Source organism: Magnolia sinica, chromosome 1 (genome assembly GCF_029962835.1).
Source record: "Magnolia sinica isolate HGM2019 chromosome 1, MsV1, whole genome shotgun sequence".
Taxonomy (NCBI): Eukaryota; Viridiplantae; Streptophyta; class Magnoliopsida; order Magnoliales; family Magnoliaceae; genus Magnolia; species Magnolia sinica.
The window spans coordinates 114,271,182-114,293,620 of NC_080573.1; the positions used below are offsets into that span (position 1 = coordinate 114,271,182).

The 22,439-nt window shown below is 41.1% G+C and overlaps 1 protein-coding gene across 5 annotated transcripts; it reads left to right on the forward strand.

The window, feature by feature from the left end:
* Positions 1 to 618: 618 nt before the first annotated feature.
* LOC131254798 (VIN3-like protein 1) lies at positions 619 to 21,335 on the forward strand. Of its 5 annotated transcripts, none has more exons than XM_058255537.1 (5): positions 619 to 737; positions 858 to 911; positions 17,927 to 18,571; positions 19,304 to 19,611; positions 19,706 to 21,335. In XM_058255537.1, the coding sequence occupies exons 3-5, from the start codon at positions 18,102 to 18,104 to the stop codon at positions 20,896 to 20,898; spliced, it is 1,971 nt and encodes a 656-aa protein (XP_058111520.1). In that variant the 5' UTR covers positions 619 to 737; positions 858 to 911; positions 17,927 to 18,101; the 3' UTR covers positions 20,899 to 21,335. The 5 variants fall into 5 exon arrangements, with proteins under 5 accessions (XP_058111520.1, XP_058111499.1, XP_058111512.1 ...); XM_058255516.1 differs by having other exon boundaries at positions 652 to 737; positions 17,962 to 18,571; XM_058255529.1 differs by having other exon boundaries at positions 682 to 737; positions 838 to 911; positions 17,962 to 18,571.
* Positions 21,336 to 22,439: the final 1,104 nt, after the last annotated feature.

Below are 22,439 nucleotides of genomic sequence, written 5' to 3' on the forward strand. Positions count from 1 at the left end.
TGATGGACGGAGTGGATTTATCTCGAGAATCTGGGAATCTGTGTGGACCCACATAACTACATACCACAGGAACTTCCTGTGGCCGAGACACAGGCAACGCGCGTCTACGGCACTAATGTATTGACACGTGTACAGTCCACGCCGAGAGAATCCGCCTGGGCGTTTCCACAGATCCCGTTCCCACCTATCTACAATGACGACACTCCTTCCACGACATGCCGTGGCGCGTTTCCACAGTCCACACGCGGGCTTCTCAATCCACGTGGGGCCCACCATTCAGTCATCCAGATCATTGGACCGTCGAGTCAGACCGTGGATACACCCATTCCCCAAAAGTCTCCCATAACGGAGATCCCATCGACAAATCTCTCATACTTTTCTTTCTCGTTCGGATGTGGACCGTTCTCGTGTTTCTCTTCCTAACCGTCCATCTGTCGACCACGAGAGAAACTCCAGAAACCAGCGGTCTAGATATTACCGACCGTCGTCCCACTTACCAGCACTGAAAAGTGAAAATACCCTTCCCACACCAGCCGGGTTTCTTAAATCTCTATCCGTGCTCACGTGCCGGCTTCTGGTTGGCTTATACAAGGTTGAACAGGTCTACCTTCCTTACCTTTCCTTCAACTCCACGACTCTCTCTCTCTCTCGCAGATTCCTCTTTCTCGGGGGATTCCTCTCCCACCTCCTCCCACAACGAAACTCCAATGTGGCCAAAGCCCTTTTCCACGTGACTCGTATGTCTTCTACTCTCCCACCAAAAGCAAAAACCCTTTCTTCCTATTCTACCCTCGCAACTCTATTTTTTTTTTCCTTAAAAAATCTCAAAACGCACAGAAATTTTCTAATGTCTGCAGAACCCTCCAAAACTGCCCCATCTCTTTTTCTCCTCCAGAAACCCTAGATTCCAGGTACTCCTCAGATCTCTCCTTTTCTCTCTTTAATTTTTGATTTTTTTGAATTGTGTGTATGTTTCCTGATCTATGGTTTTCTTTGATATGAATTTCGATTCTTCTCGCTTTGCAAATCCTTTTTTCCCCCTTTTCCCTCTCTCTCTGTCTCAAATTTTAAGGTTTTTCTGTTATTAGGTTTGCTGTTTTTTTCATCTATTTCTGGAGAGCGGAGCGATCGTGTTTTTGGATATATTTATGTGTAGGGAAAATCTTCGGTGTGCATATTTCTCTAACCAGCCAAGGACAGTTGGCGGCTAGCCTGCTGCAATTTCATAGTGAGATTTTTCAAACCCATATTCAAAATAGATGTTGGATTCGTCGTATGATGGGAAATGTGCGTGCGCACTGGTTCTTGGTCATGTTGTTTGTAATGGTGTCCAGCCCATGTTTTTGCTTGCATGTGCGGTCGTGTGGGTCAACTGTCAATGCTTGAGAGTTGGTGTGCTCTTATCTCCCACCATTCGACGTGGTGGGCAGGATTTATGTATGTGTGTATACGAGGAATAATACCTACAACCCGTTGCATGAGATAATCCAGTGCGCACTTCCGTGCAATGTGCACAAGGAGTTGGTGCACTCGTATATCCCACCATTCAGCAATGGTGGTCTGGGATCAACACACACACACAGAGGGAGAAGGAATGATCCTCTACAACATATATGTTACAAATTGACAATTCCCTATACATTTTGTGTACCCTTCTGCGTATGGGGAGGGAATTATTCTTATTTCCCATTTTGACTGACACATACAGCTGTCGTTTATTAGTTTTGGTTATGCTATATGAAGTCACATTATTTTGTAACAAAAAGTAGGAAGGATGGTCATAATTATAGGTCAGAGTGGGTCCAAGTTTTGGCTCCCCTACACACAAATGTTTAAAGGTCCATTTTTGAGAGAGAACAATTATTTATATATTTATTTATTAAGAAGCGTGTGAGAAAGCGTGAAAGAATACAACCCAACTCTACAACTCAAAAAAAAAAGTGGAGAGATTAACAGATTTAACTCTCTCGTGGTGACAGTGTTGAGTGTATACTTGGATTTGGTGCACACATCTCTTTCCGGCTATTGTTTAATAATGTTGGCCGGGAGTCCATAGAAGGTGCATGAGTCCATAGATAGTGCTGGAATGGGTGTTAGTCTTGCCGTATTTTTCTGGTTTACTGTATGGATGTCTGGAAAGAGATTGGGAATCAATTGATATGGGATGAGTCCTTTCTTGGGAATGGCTTTTGGGACAGTGGTTTTTGTTTTTTCCTGGTTTGTTGTTTTGATGTGTGGTTGATCTGCCTGTAGATGTAGGTGGTGTGACAAGAGGGTCACATGTTGCTGTGGATCTCTTGGGCACTGTATCTCTTTTTGTGGTTTATTGAATTCATCATTTTTCAAAATAAAAAATCTCCATTGGTAGTGCCATGAAGTTGCACGCCTATCTCAAATGTGTTGGGTTTCCCATTTACAGTCCTTAGATGGTGGGAGATAGGTGTGCACCAATTGGACACATTTATATTCTGAAAGAGTTTATTTATTTATTTTTATTTTTATTTATTATTATTATTTTTTGAGTTAAAATCTATGTTGGAGACTCGAGTGGATTTTGCTTAGTTATACTTCTCAACCGTTATTTATTTTTGCTATTTGATGTGCTGTTTATTCCTGATTTCCTGGTCAGCATTTTGTATAGGTGAGCCCCACCTTCTAAGGACCCATATTGTCCACCCCACAGTTAATGAGAGATGGACCAAAATTACCACAACTAAACAGTCCAGCCTTGATTCTTTATCTCCAGGAGCAGTTGAATTGTTGGCATATGCCATCTTTTGCAGGCTAAAGTTTGATGCTAGGACTGTGCCTCTGAGAAGCTTTTAGCATCAATTACCACGGTGCATCTCACCCAGTGTTTTAAATAGCGAATGGCATGTAGCGTGGTGTTCACCCCTTTGAAGCATGATGCGTAATCTGCATAGCGTGTAGCATAAGCTACATGCCACTTCTAAATTTTTATGCTACAAGCTACTTCTAAATTTTTAATCAAGGTTGCGCTTGGTTGCACCAATTTCATGATATTCTGCACCAAATTAGACTAATTAATAATGAAATTTACCAAAATTTCATGATATTTGGTGCAACCAAATGCAACCTAAAGTAATAAGAAAGGCACTGATTATATATAAAAGTAAAAAAAAAAGAGCAATGACACTGGTTTAATATTGCTACTTATATCATTTTACTAAAAGCATTGAAAAGGTTAAACTAATTTTTATTGAACATAGAAAAATGTAATAAATCATTGAAAACATCAATTGATTTTAATGTTCTAGTGAAAAATAACTTGTAATGTGAGCTACATAGCATGTATTGTATGCAAATTAATCATATAGCGCAGCCTACATGCATCTTAAGGTGTTTTCATGAGCCACATAACATTAAGACTAAGCTACGCTATGTAGTGTAAGCTACACGCTTCATAGCGTAGCTATTTAAAACACTGATCTCACCAGATGAATGATCTGGATCACTAAGGGTGGGTCCCACCCACATGTACAAAATGTTGGTCCTAACAAAAATAAGAGCAGTTTGGCACTGCATGTTCCTTTGGGTGCTAATTTTTTGGAGGGTTGTACAGTAGTTCAATGACTATTTCTTGGAAATTGGATTGAAGAGTACAATGATTTGAATACCTAGTTGCACATATGGGTGCTAATTGATTGAAAATCGGCAGAACTAGAGAATGCCATGACCTGTATAAAACATGGGTCAAATGACCTCTGTCCATGACGTGTCACTTAGTGAGAACAAGATACAAGAAAAGAAACATCTCAAACAAAACATTTACACACACGCTGAGATAATGTTTTGTTCATATATACCTTGGGCTCTCAATTTGACATTACTTTGCTTGTTTTGAATCTAAAAAATCAACTTCTGGCTTGTCTAGGTTGGGATGCCACAACTATTCATGTTTTTTTCCCAAATCTCTTGTTTATACTATTATTAAATATTTTTTGAAAGGTTATGGAAGTTTTATTGAAAAGGTGCCGAGATGGTGCACCAACTACAACCCAAGAAAAAAAAAACCTAAAATCCTTCAAAGCATCTGTACGAGAAGTTCAATCTACTACATATAACTTTGCCTTCCTACAAACCCACTCAGTCCCATTGCTCCCATCTCGAAAGCATCTTCCATTCCTTTCTCCCAATATTGCCCAAAGGACAACCAACAGACTCAGCCTCCAGACCACCTTTGATTGCTCCCCTAGCCCCACTCTGTGCGCTGCCATAAAAAGGCCCCCTATTGAGACTGCATTGACTAATACAAATTAAAGTTCCTTAGGAAGGCATCCCACACCTACCACATAAACAGACAGAGCACAAAGAGGTGATCAGCTGATTTAACACTCATGCACATGAGACAAACAGCAGGAATAATCATCAACTGCTTTTGGAGATTGTTGACTGTCCACCTTGCTATTTACCCAAGTCTGTGACCTCTGGGGGAGCATCGTTAATAGTGCCACACCCACACATGCCTTGTCTGCCCATCCGCATTGCCCCTTCCGGAATCACGAATCATATGATAGAAAGATTGAAGCGAGAATTGTCCTGTCTTATCTATCTGCCACACCATCCTATCCGGCTCTCCCTCCACTAGACACAACATAACTGGAGACAATCCCAAGAGAAACATACCCCTCCCCCTCATCATTGAGGAGGAATCCTCGGCAAGGGGGCAAGTGGACTATTGCGGTACCACAAAAGGAAAAGCAATCGGTGATTAGAATACTTCAATGTGGAGAGAGGAGCTTATTCTGGTCTTCAAGGAGGATTCCTCAAGCTACACATGCTCCCAAAATCAGTTCTCCCCATTTCCTAGAGAGAACCCAATGCCCTTAATAAACTTCTGCTTCATAAAGATGACCCATTTTCATAATGCCGATGCCTTGGCAAGAAGCCATGTCCCCGGTCATCCTCCTCCCATCTTGGCATCCATACTTGTTAGCTATGGTTTCTTTCCACAAGGCACCTTCCTCCGACCTAGATCTCCAAAGCCACTTTCACAAGAGATCAAGGTTCTTTGACTCCAAATCCCTAGTTTCTCTTGTCTATATTATTCTTACATATGTTTTGAAAGCTTGAAGACTTTATTTTCTAGCCTGAGAATGGAGGATAGAGGAAACAAAGCGAGGAGTGGACAAGTGTACAATGAAGGCTTAGAAGACATAGAAGCATGATGTGCTCCAAATCATGACTTGAATATCGACAATTGTTGAAGAAAAAACATTTAAAGGAGAAGCTTACCCCACTATAATTTCCCATAGACAAAATGATAGCCAATCTCAATTTTTTGGTATGTGCATGAAAGCCATGATTGACAGACAATGCCATTTCCCTTTTACTATCATCGTACAATGCATGTGGAATGTTTATCAAAGTGCCAAGATTGAGCAAAATAAATCAAATCCATCTACATCCTGCTATAGCACTAGACATCTCATGGTATTTTTAGCTTTGGTCAAGGTATGCTGATATGGTTACATAATGGCCATTATGTAACAGTAATGGTGGTAGCCATTACGTGTTACAGGGCCAAAAAGGGTGTAATGGCCATTACAGAAAAAAAAAAAAAGCCTGTACAGGGCTGAGACATATTTAAAAAAAGAGGCCTAACAGCCATTACGGCCCATATTGTAACAGTGATGACCATTACGGCCATCTTTACCATTATAGAATATCTTGGCTTTGGTGCTTGAGCAAGCAACACTCTTTTTTTCTACTCTAGGAAATAAAAGCGAACAAAATATACACCATACCTAGTAATTATTTGTCAATCAACATGAGAATCGGCCCAGTTCACATCATTATTTTTTTGAAGGCTCTAGTTTGCATTATTATAAGTCCGCACAACCATAAAAGAAGCTGGAGTGTGATGTAGTATTGTAGAAAAGATCAAGAGTTATGGTTCCTTTTTATAACAAAAGACAAGTTTTTGCATTATAAGGAGATGAATCATGCATAGGATTGTGAACAGAAACACTTGATAAATTGAAATGCAATATTTGAACCATAAGGAAAAAAGCTTAAAAGAAAAAAAGAAAAAGAAAAGGGCTGCCACAAATTGACAATAAAGTGTGGAGTCTACGGGAAGCATTGGCATGTCAAATCTAAGCTTCTTACTGAAAATAGCTGGAGCATAGGTCAGTTTGCAGTTAAACATCTACTATCAACTGAGTTTCCTTTGATTGGCAATATCCTGTGTATGTAAGACCTATATGCCAAGAGATGGGTGAATTGGACCCAGATCCCTCGTTTCAAAGGTTGTGGAAGAACCTTATGAATGCAATTGATTTCATGAGTATCATCTCCCATGAGAACCATATCATCCGCTTGCGTTGCTTTTCCTTCTTTACTCATTAATACAGAAACACAGAGGAGCACCACTACGCCAAGAGTACACCAAATGAATATGGGCTGCAAGTGTAATTTGTAATGCGTGGAAATTCAACTTCCATAGCATCTTTCTAGTTTGGGTCTTGAAAAGCAAAATTGCAGGATGAATCCTGGCAGATGCTGCTTGAAAAACAGAACATGAAATACTGTCAAGGAATGTGGAAATAGGATATTGTGTCATACACACACACACACACACACACACATATTCCTTTGAATGAGTAGAACAATATTTTTGAGAGCAGCATCTCACCAATTTGGGTCTTGGAAAGCAAGTTCATAGGATGACTTGCGGCTGATGCTGCTTGAAAAACATAAAGTGAAATATTGTCAAGGTACATGGAAATAGGATATTGTGTTATATTTTGCACCTTTGAATGGATGGAATAACAATATTTTTAAGAGCAACATCTTGCCAACTTGGGTCTCTAGAAGCAAGTTTGTAGAATGATACAAGAGGAATCTTGGGAGATGCTGCTACAGAAAACATAAGGTGAAGTACCACTGAGAAACACGTGAGGTGGATATTGTATAATATTTTGCTTTCACCTTTGAATGAGTAGAAAAGGCAACATCATATAGAGATAGGTCAATGCCGTTTTCCATAGGAGTCAGGGATGATGCAGTAGCTATGGGTGGAGCGACCTCAGGAATGACAGTTCGATGCCGTTTTCGGACATATGGAGTCTGAAAGAGGTGATTGGCTCTATTGGACACCCTTTCAACAGAGAGCCATAGCAAAAGCACTAACAAAGATGCTGTATGTGTCATTGTTGGGTCCCATAGGTAAACCACGCTAGGAATATGACTTAACTGTGATTGAGACAAGAATTGGAATAGTCACAATAAAACCATCATAGGATGATATGGTGAGTTAAAAGAAAATGTTCTCAACCCTGTCCATCATCTGGTTTATCTTGTTGAAAGCTCTTAAGAACATTAATGCATTGGAAAAACACACATGGAATCCTTTGGTTGAAACTTCTTGTCTGAAGAGATGGAAAGAACTTGTTGAAACAAGGGTGGCCAACTTGGCAAGTTGACTTGGAACTTGCCTGAGTCATCCTGGTTTTCTTGTCCCACAAAAAAATATTAGACTCAGTGAAGGTTTAAATCTGACAGACAACAGGTGAGTTTTACTGAGTTTTCCAATTACATGGTATCTTGAATGTCTCACTGGACATGAGTGATGTAGTCTAAAACCTTATGTTTTATACTAGTAGTCCCAACCAATCTCTTCCAAAATCACAAACAACGGAAACAAGTGGCTTCTACAAACATTTGTGAGAAACTAGAAAACAACATTCAATCAGTTACCTCCAAGATCACAAACAAACAGTCCCTATAGACCCTAGCAAGAAACTGAAGAAAACTCACAACCATGGTTCTAATCAGTGTTCGAAATATCGATACTATCGGCCGACATTATTGTTATCAGCCCCCAGCGAGACGATACCCGGGCGATAATGCCCGGAAGATACCAAAAATGCAAAAATTCAGATATTGCACGATATATCATTGATATCGCACACCCACGGACGCTTTGCAGGAGACTCACGGAGTCACGGGTCCCACTGTAGCCAACAACACACATCCGTCCATAAATAGCCATGCGTATAGGTGGAGAATAAAAAAATTTGAATTAGAAAAAAAAAAAAGGAGAAATCGGAGAGTACCCGCGAAGATTGGTGATCGGAGGCGGGCCATTCGATAGGTAAGTACGATTTTCTTGAATTTTCTCGCAATTTTCTTCAATTTCCCTCCTCCATTGTTGATTGGAGAGTATTTGTGGGGATTTCTCGGAGATTCCGGCGAGAAATCGGGCCAGATTGAGGAACCCCTTCCTCCGGAACGAGAATCGTCGTCGCCGCAATTGTCGGAACCTCTGCGTGCATGAAGGAGAGGGAAAACGAAGAAGAAGGGCGCGAAGATGGGGGTGAAAAGGGAAATCGGATTGCGTACAAAGTTACTCAATACGCTCTTATCATACTGAGTAAACTCTGTTGGGCCTACTGTGAATTCATGTGATATCTCCATGCCGTCCATTAGTTTTTGAAGATCATTTTAAGGGTTGAGCCCAAAATTGAGTTATATCAAACTCTCAAGTAGACCATACCAAAGGAAATAATGGAAGTACTGATTTCCACCGTTGAAACCTTTTTAAGGCCCTAGTGATGTTTATTTTTCATCCAAATTGTCTATAAGATCACATAGACATGGATGAAGGTAAAACACAAATATCATCTTGATCAAAAACTTCTTTGGGCCCCAAAGAACTTTTTAACGGTAGAATTCAATCCACGCTGTTTCAGGTGGTGTGGTCCACTGGAGATTTGGATATTATTAATTTTTTCTTTATAGCGCTAAACTTATATGATAAAACGGATAGATGGAGTTGATATAATGCATCAATGACGATGGGCCCCACATGATTTACTCAGTACGATAAGCGTACTGAGTTACTCAGGGCACAATCCGCTTCCGTGAAAAGGGGTTTCGATCGTGCGGTGGGTTACGGAGTACGCTCTTATCGTATTCAGTAAACTCAGTTGGGCCCACCTTTAATGTATGTGGTCTATCCACGCCATCCATCCGTTTTCCCATCTAATTTAAGGGGTTGATCCCTAAATTTAGGAATTTTAAGGGCCCACCTTTAAGGAGTCACTCTCTCCACTGTTTTCTATGGTGGGGTCCACTCGAGCTCTGGATCTAACCCATTTTTTGGCTCATGCCATAAAATGATCTCTTCAAATGTATAGACGGTGTGGATACAAAAAATACATCATGGTGGGACCCACATAAGTTGGTCATGTGGCATTGGGGCTGTCAATGACGGAAACGGATTGGCTACTCCCCCTGACACCAGCCCGCGGATGGTGGTCGGTGCTCTGTGGGCCCCACCATAATGTATGCATTTCATCCATTCCGTTCATCCATTTTTAAAGATCATTTTAGGGCTTTATCCCAAAAACGAGAGGGATATAAATCTTAGGTGGACCACACCATAGGAAAACAATAGTGATTGGATATCCATCATTTAAATCCTCCTAAGGCCCACTATACTGTTTATTTGACATCAAATATGTTGATTAGGTCATAAAGACCTAGATGAAGGGAAAAAACAAATATCAGCTAGATCCAATACCCCAAAAAGTTTTTAATGGTCAACATTCATTCCACACTATTTCCTGTAATGTGGTCTAGTTGATATTGACATATACCTAATTTTTTGTGTAATATCATAAAATGATTTAGAAAAATAGATGGACAACATGGATGAAACACATACATCATAGTGGGGCCCACAGAGCACTAACCATCCGCCATTGGTTGGTGGAGTAGCCAATCTGTTTTCGTCAATGACGGACGACGTGGGTACGCTCGTACCGAGTAAACTCTGTTGGGCCCACTGTGATTGCACGTGGTTTATCCACGCCATCCATCCGTTTTTACTGATCATTTTAGGTGTTCAGCCCAAAATTGAACCATATCCACAACTCAAGTGGACCATACCACAGGAAACAGTGGAACTGTTAATTTCCACCGTTGAAACCTTTTTAAGGCCCACAGTGATGTTTATGTGTCATCCAACCAGATATTTATTTTTTCCCTTCATCTAGGTCTTTATGAACCAATCAACAGATTGGATGTCAAATAAACAGTATAGGGGGCCTTAGGAGGATTTTAATGGTGGATATCCAATCATTATTGTTTTCCTGTGGTGTGGTCCACATGAGATTATATCCAAATTTTACTTCTTCAGTTCTTCTTTTGCTTTTCAATGAATTGGTTTTTCATACATGACTATGATATATTTATAAATATCATGCATCCAATTTAAATATAGTTGCATTAGTTCAGTTAAACATCGCATAGCTTAGGACCCTATACAAAGGAAACTTATTATGTACATATTTTTTTAAAGATGTTATGATTTAAAAGTGTGTATTAAGGGCTTTTTAAACAATCCCCAAAGTATCATTAAAAAATTAAACCATTTTCCCAATGTTTCCCCATGTTTCCCAAAAAGTGCGATAAACTATGCGATACAAATGATATATCCCGTGCGATAACCGATACGTATCTGTATCCCAAGGTTGCGGTACATAGTGCGATACCGATATTTCGAACACTGGTTCTAATCACATTTATCTTTTGAGATGTAAATGTAAAAAAACAAAGGAGCTTTCAATTTGATTGGATATTTATAATGCAAGTCTAGGATTATAACAACCATATTCATACATGGATGTGCACATAACTAATTAAACAAACTCTTAGACGCTACAAAAATGTCTTAAATACCTTAAGCAACACTATTGTTGTACTGCCTTTCTCATTGAGAATAAAAGAATGGAAAAATAAATAGAAGACTATTGTGCCAAGAATTTTAAAATTGTCAGTTTAGATATTAACCCCATTATTAGGACTGAAGCTGCGGGAAGCCAGGAGGAAAAGAGGAAGTGTGAGCCAAAGAAAGGTTTTCGGTCAAGAAGCGGTCGCTTGAGAGGCGTCTGGTTGACAGACACAATGGTGGCATGATTCCAGTCAAGGGGAACATCAATATGAAGGAGGTTGATAGAACGGGAAAGGAAGATCTCTACGAAGAACCTGGGAGGTTAGGGAGAAGATTTACATCGATCCAGATGGGGGTTAAGAAGCAAGGGAAGAAGGGAGTTGATGGAGCTTCTGACACTATTTATTTGGAACCTTTCAAGTGATTGGAGGAAGTGGCATTTGGGAACAATGTGTAGGTCTTGGAAGTGATTATCTTGAAGAAGAAGGGATTGAAGAGATCAGGGGCTTTGCTTTTGTTCAAACGTTGAACTTCAACGAGGCTAAATGAAGGCATTGCTGTGTATAATGGGAAGATCTTTCAAAGGAGGAAAAGATGGCAAGATTCGAGCCAGAGATTGCTAATAAGGAAGTGATCTCTATGAGGGCAAAGGTGGGGAGAATAGGAAGAGTGGGGTTGAGGGGTTTGTGGTCATTCAAGGATATGGTGTGGGAGGTATGGCGAAAGAGGAGGGTGTAGATGGGTTCGAGGGGAAGGGAGTGGGTGTGGAGGAGGTGAGAATGGAGGTGTAGAACATCCTTTTGCCAACTGATGAGAAGGAAGGAGGGTGGGTGTGGAGAAGTTGAGAGGCTGATGGGCTGACGATTCGGGTTCATCTAAGGAAGTTCTAGGTTGCTGAGGACTTCTTCGAAAGATCGTTGGTGACCTCATCCTGGCTGCCTCAATCATTGAAGTGGAGGAGTGGCTTGACTCGAACTATAGGGTGGTTAAGGGGTCTTGAAGATGCTAAACCATTCAGAGATGCTTCTTCGATGAAGTTGGGAGCGGAGATCGATCGGGACCTATTGCTCGGGAGCTTGTTCAGGGATGATCTAGTTCGTGGTATTTGCAGGTGGGAGTGTTGGTCAATGCTCAGGTAGGAAGAGGTCTGGTTTCAGATGCGGGATCTTCCATTGTAGTTGTGGGTGCTGGAAATCTTCTTGGGTGTGTCTTTGGGAAGTTGGTGGCTATCCACCTTGTTGTGGAGGACCTCGTTGAGCTCCAGGTGGCGCGTTTATGTGTCAGGAGTCGCTCTTCTTCAGCATTAGAGTGGGTGAATCGAGTTGTAGGAGATATCAAGCTATCTATGAAGATTATGAAAGAGTCGAGAGGGAGGGGGTTGGGAAGCTGCTCATGAAGGGAGTTCAGGAGGTGAGTCGTAGGAGATATCAAGCTATCTATGAAGATTATGAGAGTCGAGAGGGAGGGGGTCGGGAAGCTGCTCATGAAGGGAGTTCAGGAGGTTTGCTCTGTCGGAGTACCGTATGTTCCTCTGACCGTGTGTCACCTGTCGCATCATGGGCAGTGGGTAGCTAGGGTTGTGGAGGCAACAATTAAGAGAGAGTACTTTGGTAGTCTTCAAGAGTAGCAAGGAGGGGGGATGAGGGAGATGGGGTTGACACATTTCTGGCGGTGTAGGATGACGTTGATGCATTGACTATTTGTGGGTCACACGGTGGATAGAGGTCAATTAGTGTTCAGTAGGTGTAGTTGCTTGACATGTCCGCTTGACCGGCTAGGTGGTGCTAGTTGCTCGCAGGAGTTAAGAGGGTGGCAGTGCTTTTATCTAAGATGCGACGAGACTCTCGAGTCCCAAAAAAATTGGCCCTCAGGCATCATCTCCGATCGACACGTGGAGGAGAGATTTCAATAGAATCCTCGCGGGCCAAGTGGCACATAGTGCGGAGAGGGATGAGTTTGGTGGGAATCGTGTGAGGGGAGAGGCTCGTGCGACGTCTGAGGCTTCTACAACACATGTTCCTTTCTCGTAAAGTCATCTCACGTGTGAAGTTAGGCTTATTTCAAGCTTGTTTAGAAATGCTTGCTCTACAGTTCTCCTTTATGGAGAGCAACCTTCCAAGGAGAGTAATGGTTTGTGACTCTCGACAATGGTCGAACCTATGGGCGATGATGACCTTGAGCTGTTGGTGGGGGTTTTTTTTTTGATTCATTCAGAGTTCTTTTGTGGTTGATGGTTACTCAGGCTTTGTCCTTTTTAAAATATGAGGCTTTTAAAAGGGTCGATTGGTGGGTGGAAAAAGGAAGTTTATGGTAGGAGGGAAAAGGAGATGGGTGCTATTCTCAATGAAGTGCAATTGTTAGATATTGACGAGGGTTGGGAGTTATTGGAAGGGGAGATAACTGATCGGGATGCACTCATTTTAGAGTATAAGAGTCACCTGAGGGACGAAGAGATTAAGTGGAGATAATGATTGAGGTTACCTGGTTGAAAGGGGGGGGGGGTGTGCGGCTCAAGGGAAGAGAAAGGTAACGTGGGAGAGGCTATTGTTAGTTTCTATTAGCAACTATTGTCAAGGGAGGATGTGTTAAGGCCAAGATTGGATAATCTTTCTTTCTAGTCCTTCTTGGTAGAGGAAGTGGTCTTCTTAGATTTGCCAATTTCGAAGGAAGAAATCAAGTTCGTGGATGAGTTGCAATGTTTTTTGTATTGTTATCATGCAATGTATCGTACCATTGCGATACATACATACATACATACATATATATATATATATATATATATATATATATATATATATATATATATATATATATATATATATATATATATATCAGTTATTGCACGGGATATATTGGTTATGTCGCGTAATTTATCGTTGTTGTTGGGAAGCATTAGGAAATTGGTCGGATTTTTCAATGAAACTTCAGGGATTATTAAACAAGACAAATACAAAAAACAAATGCACATAATAGGTTTCCTTTGTATAAGGTTCTAATCTATGCGCTAATCTAATTGAACTGATGCAACCATATTCAAATCTAGAGCTGTACACGAGTCGAGTTAGCTCGGTCAGCTCGCTCGATTCGACTCAGAAAAGCTCAACTCGCCTCTGCTCGAAATTGGATTCGGACCGAGTTGAGCTGATTTTTGGAGCTCAAAAAAATTTCGAGTCGAGTTTGAGCTTGCCCGAGCTCGACTCTACTCAACTCAGATCGAACCTCGACTCGGATTGAATTAGCTCGGCGACTTCGTTATTTTGATATGAATGCTACTCACCGAGTGTTTGATGAAATTAGCTGTTTGATTTTGATGTTACTTGCCCAGGTGTTTGATTTTGATGCCGTTCTCTAGGTGTTTGATGAAATACCTATGAAATATTGTTACTATTTTACATTCTGTGAGAAATTAAAGATGCATTCTACCTGTTTGAGAAAATGCCGAGCAGGCTTGAGCTCGGCTCGAATTGGCCCGAGCTGCTGACCGAACCGAACCGAGCTTGCAAGGCAAGCTCAAGGACCGAGCCAAGTCGAGTTGGGGTTAGCTAATGGCCGAGCTGAGCCGAGCTGTGCTAAGCTTGACTCGGTTCGACTTGTGTACAACACTATTCAAATCCAATTCATAAAATTTATAAATGTAAGAAGACATGTATGGAAACACTAGCATTAAAAGCAAAAGAAAAAGTGTAAATCAAAAGTAGTAGTATAAAGCTAATAATATATCTATGGATTTAAAAAAATATATTTGTTAACATTTTTAATTAATTTAATTAAAAAATTATTTAAAAAAAATCCCAAATTGCCCAAAATGTATAGGTTAGGTTGTATATATGTTTGATTTCGTGTTTGGACACTAAGATTGCAATCGACTTGAGGAAAAATTTGGAAAATTTTGATTTTTTCCCAATGCTACTCGACCTATCTCCTCAAATCTCAAAATCCATAAATTTTCATTCAAAACATGAAGAATCATGAACTTCTTAGCATTTGACACTATTTACAATCTCTAAAAATGAAAAAAAAGAAAGAAAGAAGAACTAAAGAACAAAAAAAATACGCACCCTTTAGAATCCAGCCCCAACCCCCCAAGATACTACCGATTACGATTTCGAGGAAAATTTAAAGAGTTTCTTCCAACAACTAGAGCAGACCTAATGCAGGGGCATTTTCACATCGAGCTCGAGCGTGGTGGCCTATGGGACGTTGGGGGCACACTCGGGGTGGGTGGCTCGCAGAACTCATGGATTTGGAGCTCGTGTGATTAGTACCCATGGATTTGGGGTCCACAAAGGGCGAGACCAATGGATTTGGGGCTCACGAGGAGGGTTTGATTGAGGACCTAATCCAGGGATTTGGGGCCTGGGCTATGAGAAAAAGGGATTAATTTGTCATGCTCTATCCGTTCAAGCTTTTAGAGCAGGTGGTTAATTATCATGCATCAAATTGGTATCAGAGCGGGAGGTCTTGTGTTCGAGATTCCTCACCGAAGGTGATTAATGCAGAGGCATTTTCACACCAGGCTTGAGTGGGGCGGCCTATGGGACACAGGGGCACACTCGGGGTGGGCGGTTCGCGCAACCAATTATTTTGGGCCCGTGTGAGGCGAAACCCATAGATTTGGGGCCTGGGTTATGAGATCAAGGGATTAAATCGCCATGCTCTATCAGTTCGAGCTTTTAGAGCAAGTGGTTAATTATCCTGCATCAGGATCGTTTGAAATAACCTTACAATATGCTAGGAAGCTGAATTTTTGAGGATTTTCTAGACTAAACAATGTCGGTTTCCTTTATCCCTTTCGATATCGCATGATACATTAATAAGTTATAAAGGAGAAGTGTGGGTATATTGCATGATACCATGAAAAATAATTATTAAAGCTGGGTTTTGTATCCCCCAGCTGGGATATCAGACATATCATGGGATATCGATGTCATCGCAAGATACTGAAAATACTGATGAGTTGGGGAGGGATAAAGTGCCAGGACGAGATGGTTTTCCCCTTGCTTTTCTTCTTCTTCTTCTTCTTCTTCTTCTTCTTTTTTTTTTTTTTTTTTTAATTTTTAATTTTTTATAAATCTTTTGGAGCCTAGTTAAATTCAATATTGTGGCTTTCATTCGGGAGTTCTTTGAGGGTGATAGGCTTTCGACGAGGTTGGGTGTATCTTTTATAACATTGATTATGAAGATGGAGGGCACATAAAGTTTGAAGGACTTTAGGCCGATGAGCTTGCTAGGAGCCTCCTACAAAATTCTAGCTGAAATGTTATCTTCTAGGCTCAAGTCTATTCTCGGGGAGGTCATATCCAAGTTTTAAGGTGCTTTTGTGGATGGAAGACAAATTTTGGACAATGATTTGATTGCTTACGAATGTATGGAGTCATGGACTTGAGGCTCAAGCACGGTTGTGATGGCATAGTTTGTAAGCTAGATTTGGAAATGGCGTATGATCTTGTTGATTGAGATTTTTTGAACTATATGTTGGGTCGGCTTGGGTTTGGGGATAAACGAAGAAAGTGGATCTACATGTGTGTTGGCTCAACCAAGTTTTTGATTCTATTTAAAGGGTTGCTTAAGGGTTTCTTCAAGTCCTCTAGAGGCTTAAGGCAATGTGACTTACTCTCTCTACTTCTCTTTGTTGCTGTGGCGGAATCCCCAACAGAATGTTAGAGAAAGGAGTATCTTTGGGGTTGATAAGTGTTTTTATGGTGGATAGGGGAGAATTTCAAGTGTCATCTTCAGTTTGCGGATGATACTCTTCTGTTTTGTGATGCAAATAAGGCTCATGTGGACAATTTGAGGAAAATTATCTGCTGTTTTGAAGTGGTTTCGGTTTAAAGGTGAATTCTTTGAAATGTGAAATGTTGGGCATTGGTCTACTTAGTTAAGGAGGTCATAGAGAAGTTTGCAGTAGTGTTTGGTGTAGGGCGGGTTCCTTCCTGTCCGTGTATTTGGGGCTGCCGCTATGTATTGGGAAGTAACTGTCGTCATGGAAGTGGTGATCTTTGGGCAGAAGGCTTGTCCTAGTCAATGCAACCCTATCAAATCTTTCACTTTTTATGGAATGATGCAAAGGAGAATAGGAACTTCCATCTTATGAAATGGGATGGCGTGTACAGACCAAATTCTAGTGGTGGTGCACGTATTAGAAAGTTGACAACTATGAACAAGGTGTTATTAGGCAAATGGCTATGGAGATTTGGATGAGGAAAGGATTGTCTTTGGAAATAGATAATTATTAGAAAATATCAGGCGAATGAAAGGGGATGGTGGTAAAAAAAAGTCTGTATATAAGGCTACGGGGATGTGGAAGGCAATCATGGGGTTGGAGGGAAGGTTTAAGGATAGGGTGAGATTTTCAGTGGGTGATGGGCATAATGTGAGGTTTTGGGAAGTCATTTGGTTGGGTAGCTTTAGATTGAAAGACGATTGTCCAAGGTTGTTTTCTGTGTCTTCAGATCCAAGTATATCTCTAGCCCAATGCTTCTTGTGGCAAGGTTTGTCTGGTGATTGGACCCCGCCACGTGGAAGGAACTTGAAAGATGATGATGTGGATGAATTCCTTGACTTCTTGAAGTGGCTTTCGGGAGTGTTGCTTAGTTTGGATCGGGAATCAATGAAATGGCTCCAAGATACCTTAGGGGTTTATTTTTAGTCAAATCCTTCTTTAGGATGTTAAGCGAATCCTCTTTTGGAGAAGCCCTTGCTCATTCATCTTTTGTTTGGTCCTCTATGATGCTCCTAAGAAGGTTGATCACTTTTTCGTCCATTGCCTATTTGCTAGGGGTGTGTGTGTGGCAGTGGGATAAAATTTTGTCTTTGTTTGGGATGGCGTGGATGATGCCAAAATCGATCTTGGATCTTTTTTGGGCTTCGCATGGTGGAGGGATAGGTAGGGTAGGGAGGTGTCTTTGGAGGCTAACTTAGCTTGCGGGGTTTGTGGGCAATTTGGCGGGAAAGGAACAATTGTTGTTTCAGTAATTTGTTGGGGAGCATTTTGGGGGTCTTTAACAAGGCTAAAAGCTATGTAATTGATTAGGTGTTGGTGTCTCCTTCTATGAGAGGCTGCTCTTTTCTTTGTATTGTTTGGAATGTGTTGTGATTATGTATGTTTAGGTACTGCGTTTCTATCGATAAAACTGTCATCTTTCAAATAAAAAAAATACCCCATGCACCATTTCACCTGTAACTTGTACTGAAGTACGTAACATTTTGATGTTCCTCTTGCAGTTTTTGGCTTATTCTATATGTTCTCCATGCTGTAGGCACCCCAGAGAAAAATGTGAATGCGCGTAATGTTTCAAAAGGTCCGGTCCATGCATGTTTGAAGTCCTGTGCAAAGAAAGGGCTGGTTCGTGCATGTTTTGAGAAAGGAAGGAAACATTCGGGACCATCCTGGTGCAAAATGACAGAACAGCTACTCAAAACAGTTAGCAAAGGCTGCAAGAACCATGAATCCAGAAGAACTTCTTCAAGTCAGTCAACACCCAACAGCAGCCAGACTCCTAAGAAGCAACAGAGAAAGGGTGATAATCCTGTTCGACTTCCATCATCTACGGAGCTGCCCCCAGATGATGGGTGCCCTAGCACCTGGATCTGTAAAAACTCTGCTTGTAGAGCTGTTCTGTCCTCAGATGACACATTTTGTAAGAGGTGCTCTTGCTGCATTTGTCACCTATTTGACGACAACAAGGATCCCAGTCTTTGGCTGGTCTGCACATCTGAGTCTGCTGAACGTGATTCGTGTGGCCTATCTTGCCACATTGAATGTGCACTCCAACGCCAGAAGGTGGGGGTTGCAGATCTTGGGGAATTCATGCAGCTAGATGGAAGTTATTGTTGCGCTTCTTGTGGTAAAGTCTCGGGGATAATTGGGTAAGTTGTGTTTCATGAAAAGGACTTCAGATAATTGCCACTTGTTGTTTGAGCCGGAGCTGTGCCCTCTTGGGGAATTTTATTATCCTTGACCTGAGGGTATGCACAGTATCCCAAAGTTCTCATTTTGTACTAGTGGGGCCCATGGTCCAGAGATCCTATGATCTGACAGGTCAAGAATTTTATTATCCTTGACCCGAGGACGTGCACAGAATCCCGGAGATCTCTTTTTGTACTAGTGGGGCCAATGGTCTGGAGATCCTATGATCTGACAGGCCTCACCTCACCATAGGTGGACAAATCCCCAAAAATCTCCCAAATTGTAATATCCTACACATCCGGTTGCTGCCATTCTACAATTGAATGTGGTGGAATATTGCTGTATTCTATTCTTAACCATCCATTTGCAAGCTATCAGTTGAAGGGATGAAATTGTCCTATCAAATAGATTCTTTTGGGAGTGGTGCATCATGCTGGGCTCGTCCGACCAATCGTATGGATTGCCCAAACGGGACCCTCTTGTACAAGGTACAATCTGAAAGCCAAGGACACTGCATGTTCTCAGTTTCAGGTTCATATAATTACTGTTTTCCTCATCATGTAGAGGGAAGCTTTTCTTACTTTTGTAGCTTGGTAAATTAGGAATAGTCAATGGTGTTGTAGTGATGACAGTTACATCAGATGGTGAGTTCTCTTTGGACTGATCTTGTCACTGCTGGAGTATTACTTCAGATGTTGGAGGAAGCAACTGGTGATAGCCAAGGAGGCTCGACGTGTAGATGTTCTTTGCTATCGCATATCCTTGAGTCACAGGCTCCTGGATGGGACTTCCAGGTTTAAAGAACTGCATGACATTATAGGAGATGCTAAAGCTAAGATCGAGACTGAGGTGGGACCTGTAAATGGTGTTTCTGCCAAGATGGCAAGGGGCATTGTCAGCAGGCTCTCAGTTGCTGGCGATGTGCAGAAGCTCTGCTCTCTTGCAATCGAGAAGGCAGATGCATGGCTGAGCAGTTCTCAAGCCAAACCAACTCACAGAGGTGCTTTTGGGCAACATCCATCCCTGTTTTCTGTCAATTAGATTCTATAATTTATGTAATTCGGATGAGTAAACTCTTTGTTTCTGTTGTGCAGAGGATTCACTTCCCGCTGCTTGCAAGTTCCAATTTGAAGATATGACGTCTTCATCTCTGGTAATTGTATTGAAGGAAACATGTTCGTCATCATTGGATAATATCGAAGGCTACAAGCTTTGGTATTGCAAGAGCCTAGAAGAGCCGCATCAGAAGGAACCCATTTGTGTCTTTCCAAAAGATCAGAGAAGGATTCTTATATCAAACCTGCAGCCGTGCACAGAATACACTTTTCGGATAATCTCATTTACGGAGACCGGTGACTTTGGTCACTCCGAGGCCAAGTGTTTCACCAAAAGTGTAGAGATAATACACAAGAATGCTGATTCGACCATGGCTGCTGATCGAAAGAGTGAAAACGTGGGCGTCGAAGGAAGCTCATCTGGCGCGAAGAAAGAGCCCAAGATCTCAGCATCTGCGTCTTCTGGTTTCAAGGTCCGAGACCTCGGAAAGATTCTACGTCTAGCTTGGGCACAGGAAGAAGGTTGTTTTGATGGGTTTTGCAATGCCGATCTTGAAGAATGTTGTGGTGGTGATGGTTCGATGAAACCTGAAACAGTTGATGATGACCAACCACCAGTTGATCTGCGTGAGCTTGATTTAAATGTAGTCTCAGTGCCAGATCTGAATGCGGCTGCAACTCCTCCGTTTGAGTCTTCCAGAGATGAAGATATAGGATGTACTTCAGAGCGGGCTGTGGAGGCTGAAGATGATATCAATTCTGGGGGGATGGAGAAGAATGGCCGGGCAAAATTGCATGGAAGTGGCGACTCTGAGACCTGGGCAGTTAGGCCGATCAGGGAAGTACCTGCTGTAGAATCCCGAACAGAAGTCTGCAAGAAGCGGTCACCCACTGGGAACGAAGAAGCGTATGATTGTGATAGCACTTTGATCAATGGGTCACCATTGCGAATTACAGGCAGGTCCAATTGTTTGGATGGGACCTACGAGTACTGTGTAAAGATTATCCGGTGGTTGGAATGTGGGGGCCACATCGAACGGGATTTCAGAATGAAGTTCCTCACATGGTTTAGCTTGAGATCAACCGAAAAGGAGCGTAGAGTGGTGAATACCTTTATACAGACTCTGGTCGATGACCCAAGCAGCTTGGCAGGCCAACTGGTTGATTCATTTTTGGATATTGTATCCTGCAAGAGACCACGCCATGGTTTCTGTAGTAAGCTGTGGCACTGACATGCAACAAATTGGAGGGTACCTGGAGACTGTTTGCTAATTATTCATGATTTTTCATGGCAAGAGAAGTTTCTGATTGTGTTCTTGTCATCCATTCTCTATGTACAGGCATTTATGATCGATCATCTTAGGGAGCAATATTTATTCTGACCATGCCTCGATTCATGGGCATGATTTTCCAGCCAAAGATTTTTAGTTGCAGCCTGTGGAGACAGTTTCTGAATTTATTCATGGGGTGGGGTCTCGCAGAAGAGAAATATATTTTTTGCTTCCAAGCAGACTTTTGCTTCCATGCATTCACTGATACTTTCAGCATTTGCAAGTACTTCCAAATTATTTTGGTCCTGGAGAAGTCAGGTCTATTCATTTTTATCTTCTTTTTCTTAAAGTTGGCTGGATTGGACAGCGGTGGTCAATATATAAATTCTATTCCTTAATCATCTGTGTTCGTAAATGATGGTGAATTTCTCCATGAAATTTCCTTTGGAATCATATGGTAGGTTATAATATCATTCAGATGGAATTTGTCTTCTTTTTTTTTCATCCCAATTGCAGGATGATGAAATTGTGGAGTGATGGAATTATTTACTGTTTTTCTTGCTAACCCTTACCTTTTGTGCAGAAAAAAGGGGAAGAAGAGACTGGTAGTTACATGCAGTGTTGTCTAAATCCTACAATTTATGATTTGAGTGGAATCTTAAGCAAAATGATTTAAATCCCTCTTTGAATCCCTTTTAGATGAATTTTACGATTCTATAATCGGAATCCTACGAATTGAAATTGTATTTTTTCTTTTATAATTAAGCTTAACTTGGCTTTCATTTTATAATTTAAAATCGGTGGGCCTTCAAGAATCATTTAGAAGAGGTTGATTATTATTATTATTATTATTATTTACGTTTCTTACAAGAGATTACATCATATATACTATTTTTCTTTTTTGGTCGCATACAAAATTGATATAGTATTCAATGAAGGTAATGGTGGTTGTAAACAGCAAAGACAGGCAGTTACATCATTACGACTTTGTAAAGGTCAAATTTTTTTAAAGGGGAAAATTGTATTGGCCTTGTATCAGTTTTGTATCGGCCCATGATGATTATTTTTTTTTCAAATTGGGTGTTACTCCCCCATAACGGTCACCACTGTTACTGTTAAATAACAGCTGTTATGATTGTGTTTAGTACCATGTGCATGATGTATCTGGAATGCTTTCTATAGATGGTTGCAATCATGTTGACCTGTGTGTATTGTGGTAATGATGGTTAGAAATCAAAATATCTTTTTTCTCCGGTCTATCGAGTCAATGTCACTTTTCCAAAGGGATTTCACGCCTGAGAAAGGAAAAAAGGAACATAAGTTATTAACTGATTCTTATATGTTTTTAAGGTAAATTTCTTGAATGGCAAAAAAAAAAAAGAAGTGAAAATTCTCTAACATTTATCATAATATAGTGGTATTATTAGGTGCATATTGATGGGAAATGAATGATTGATGAGTAATAAAAAAAAATAATTCTGAATTATTTATATTTTGCAGAT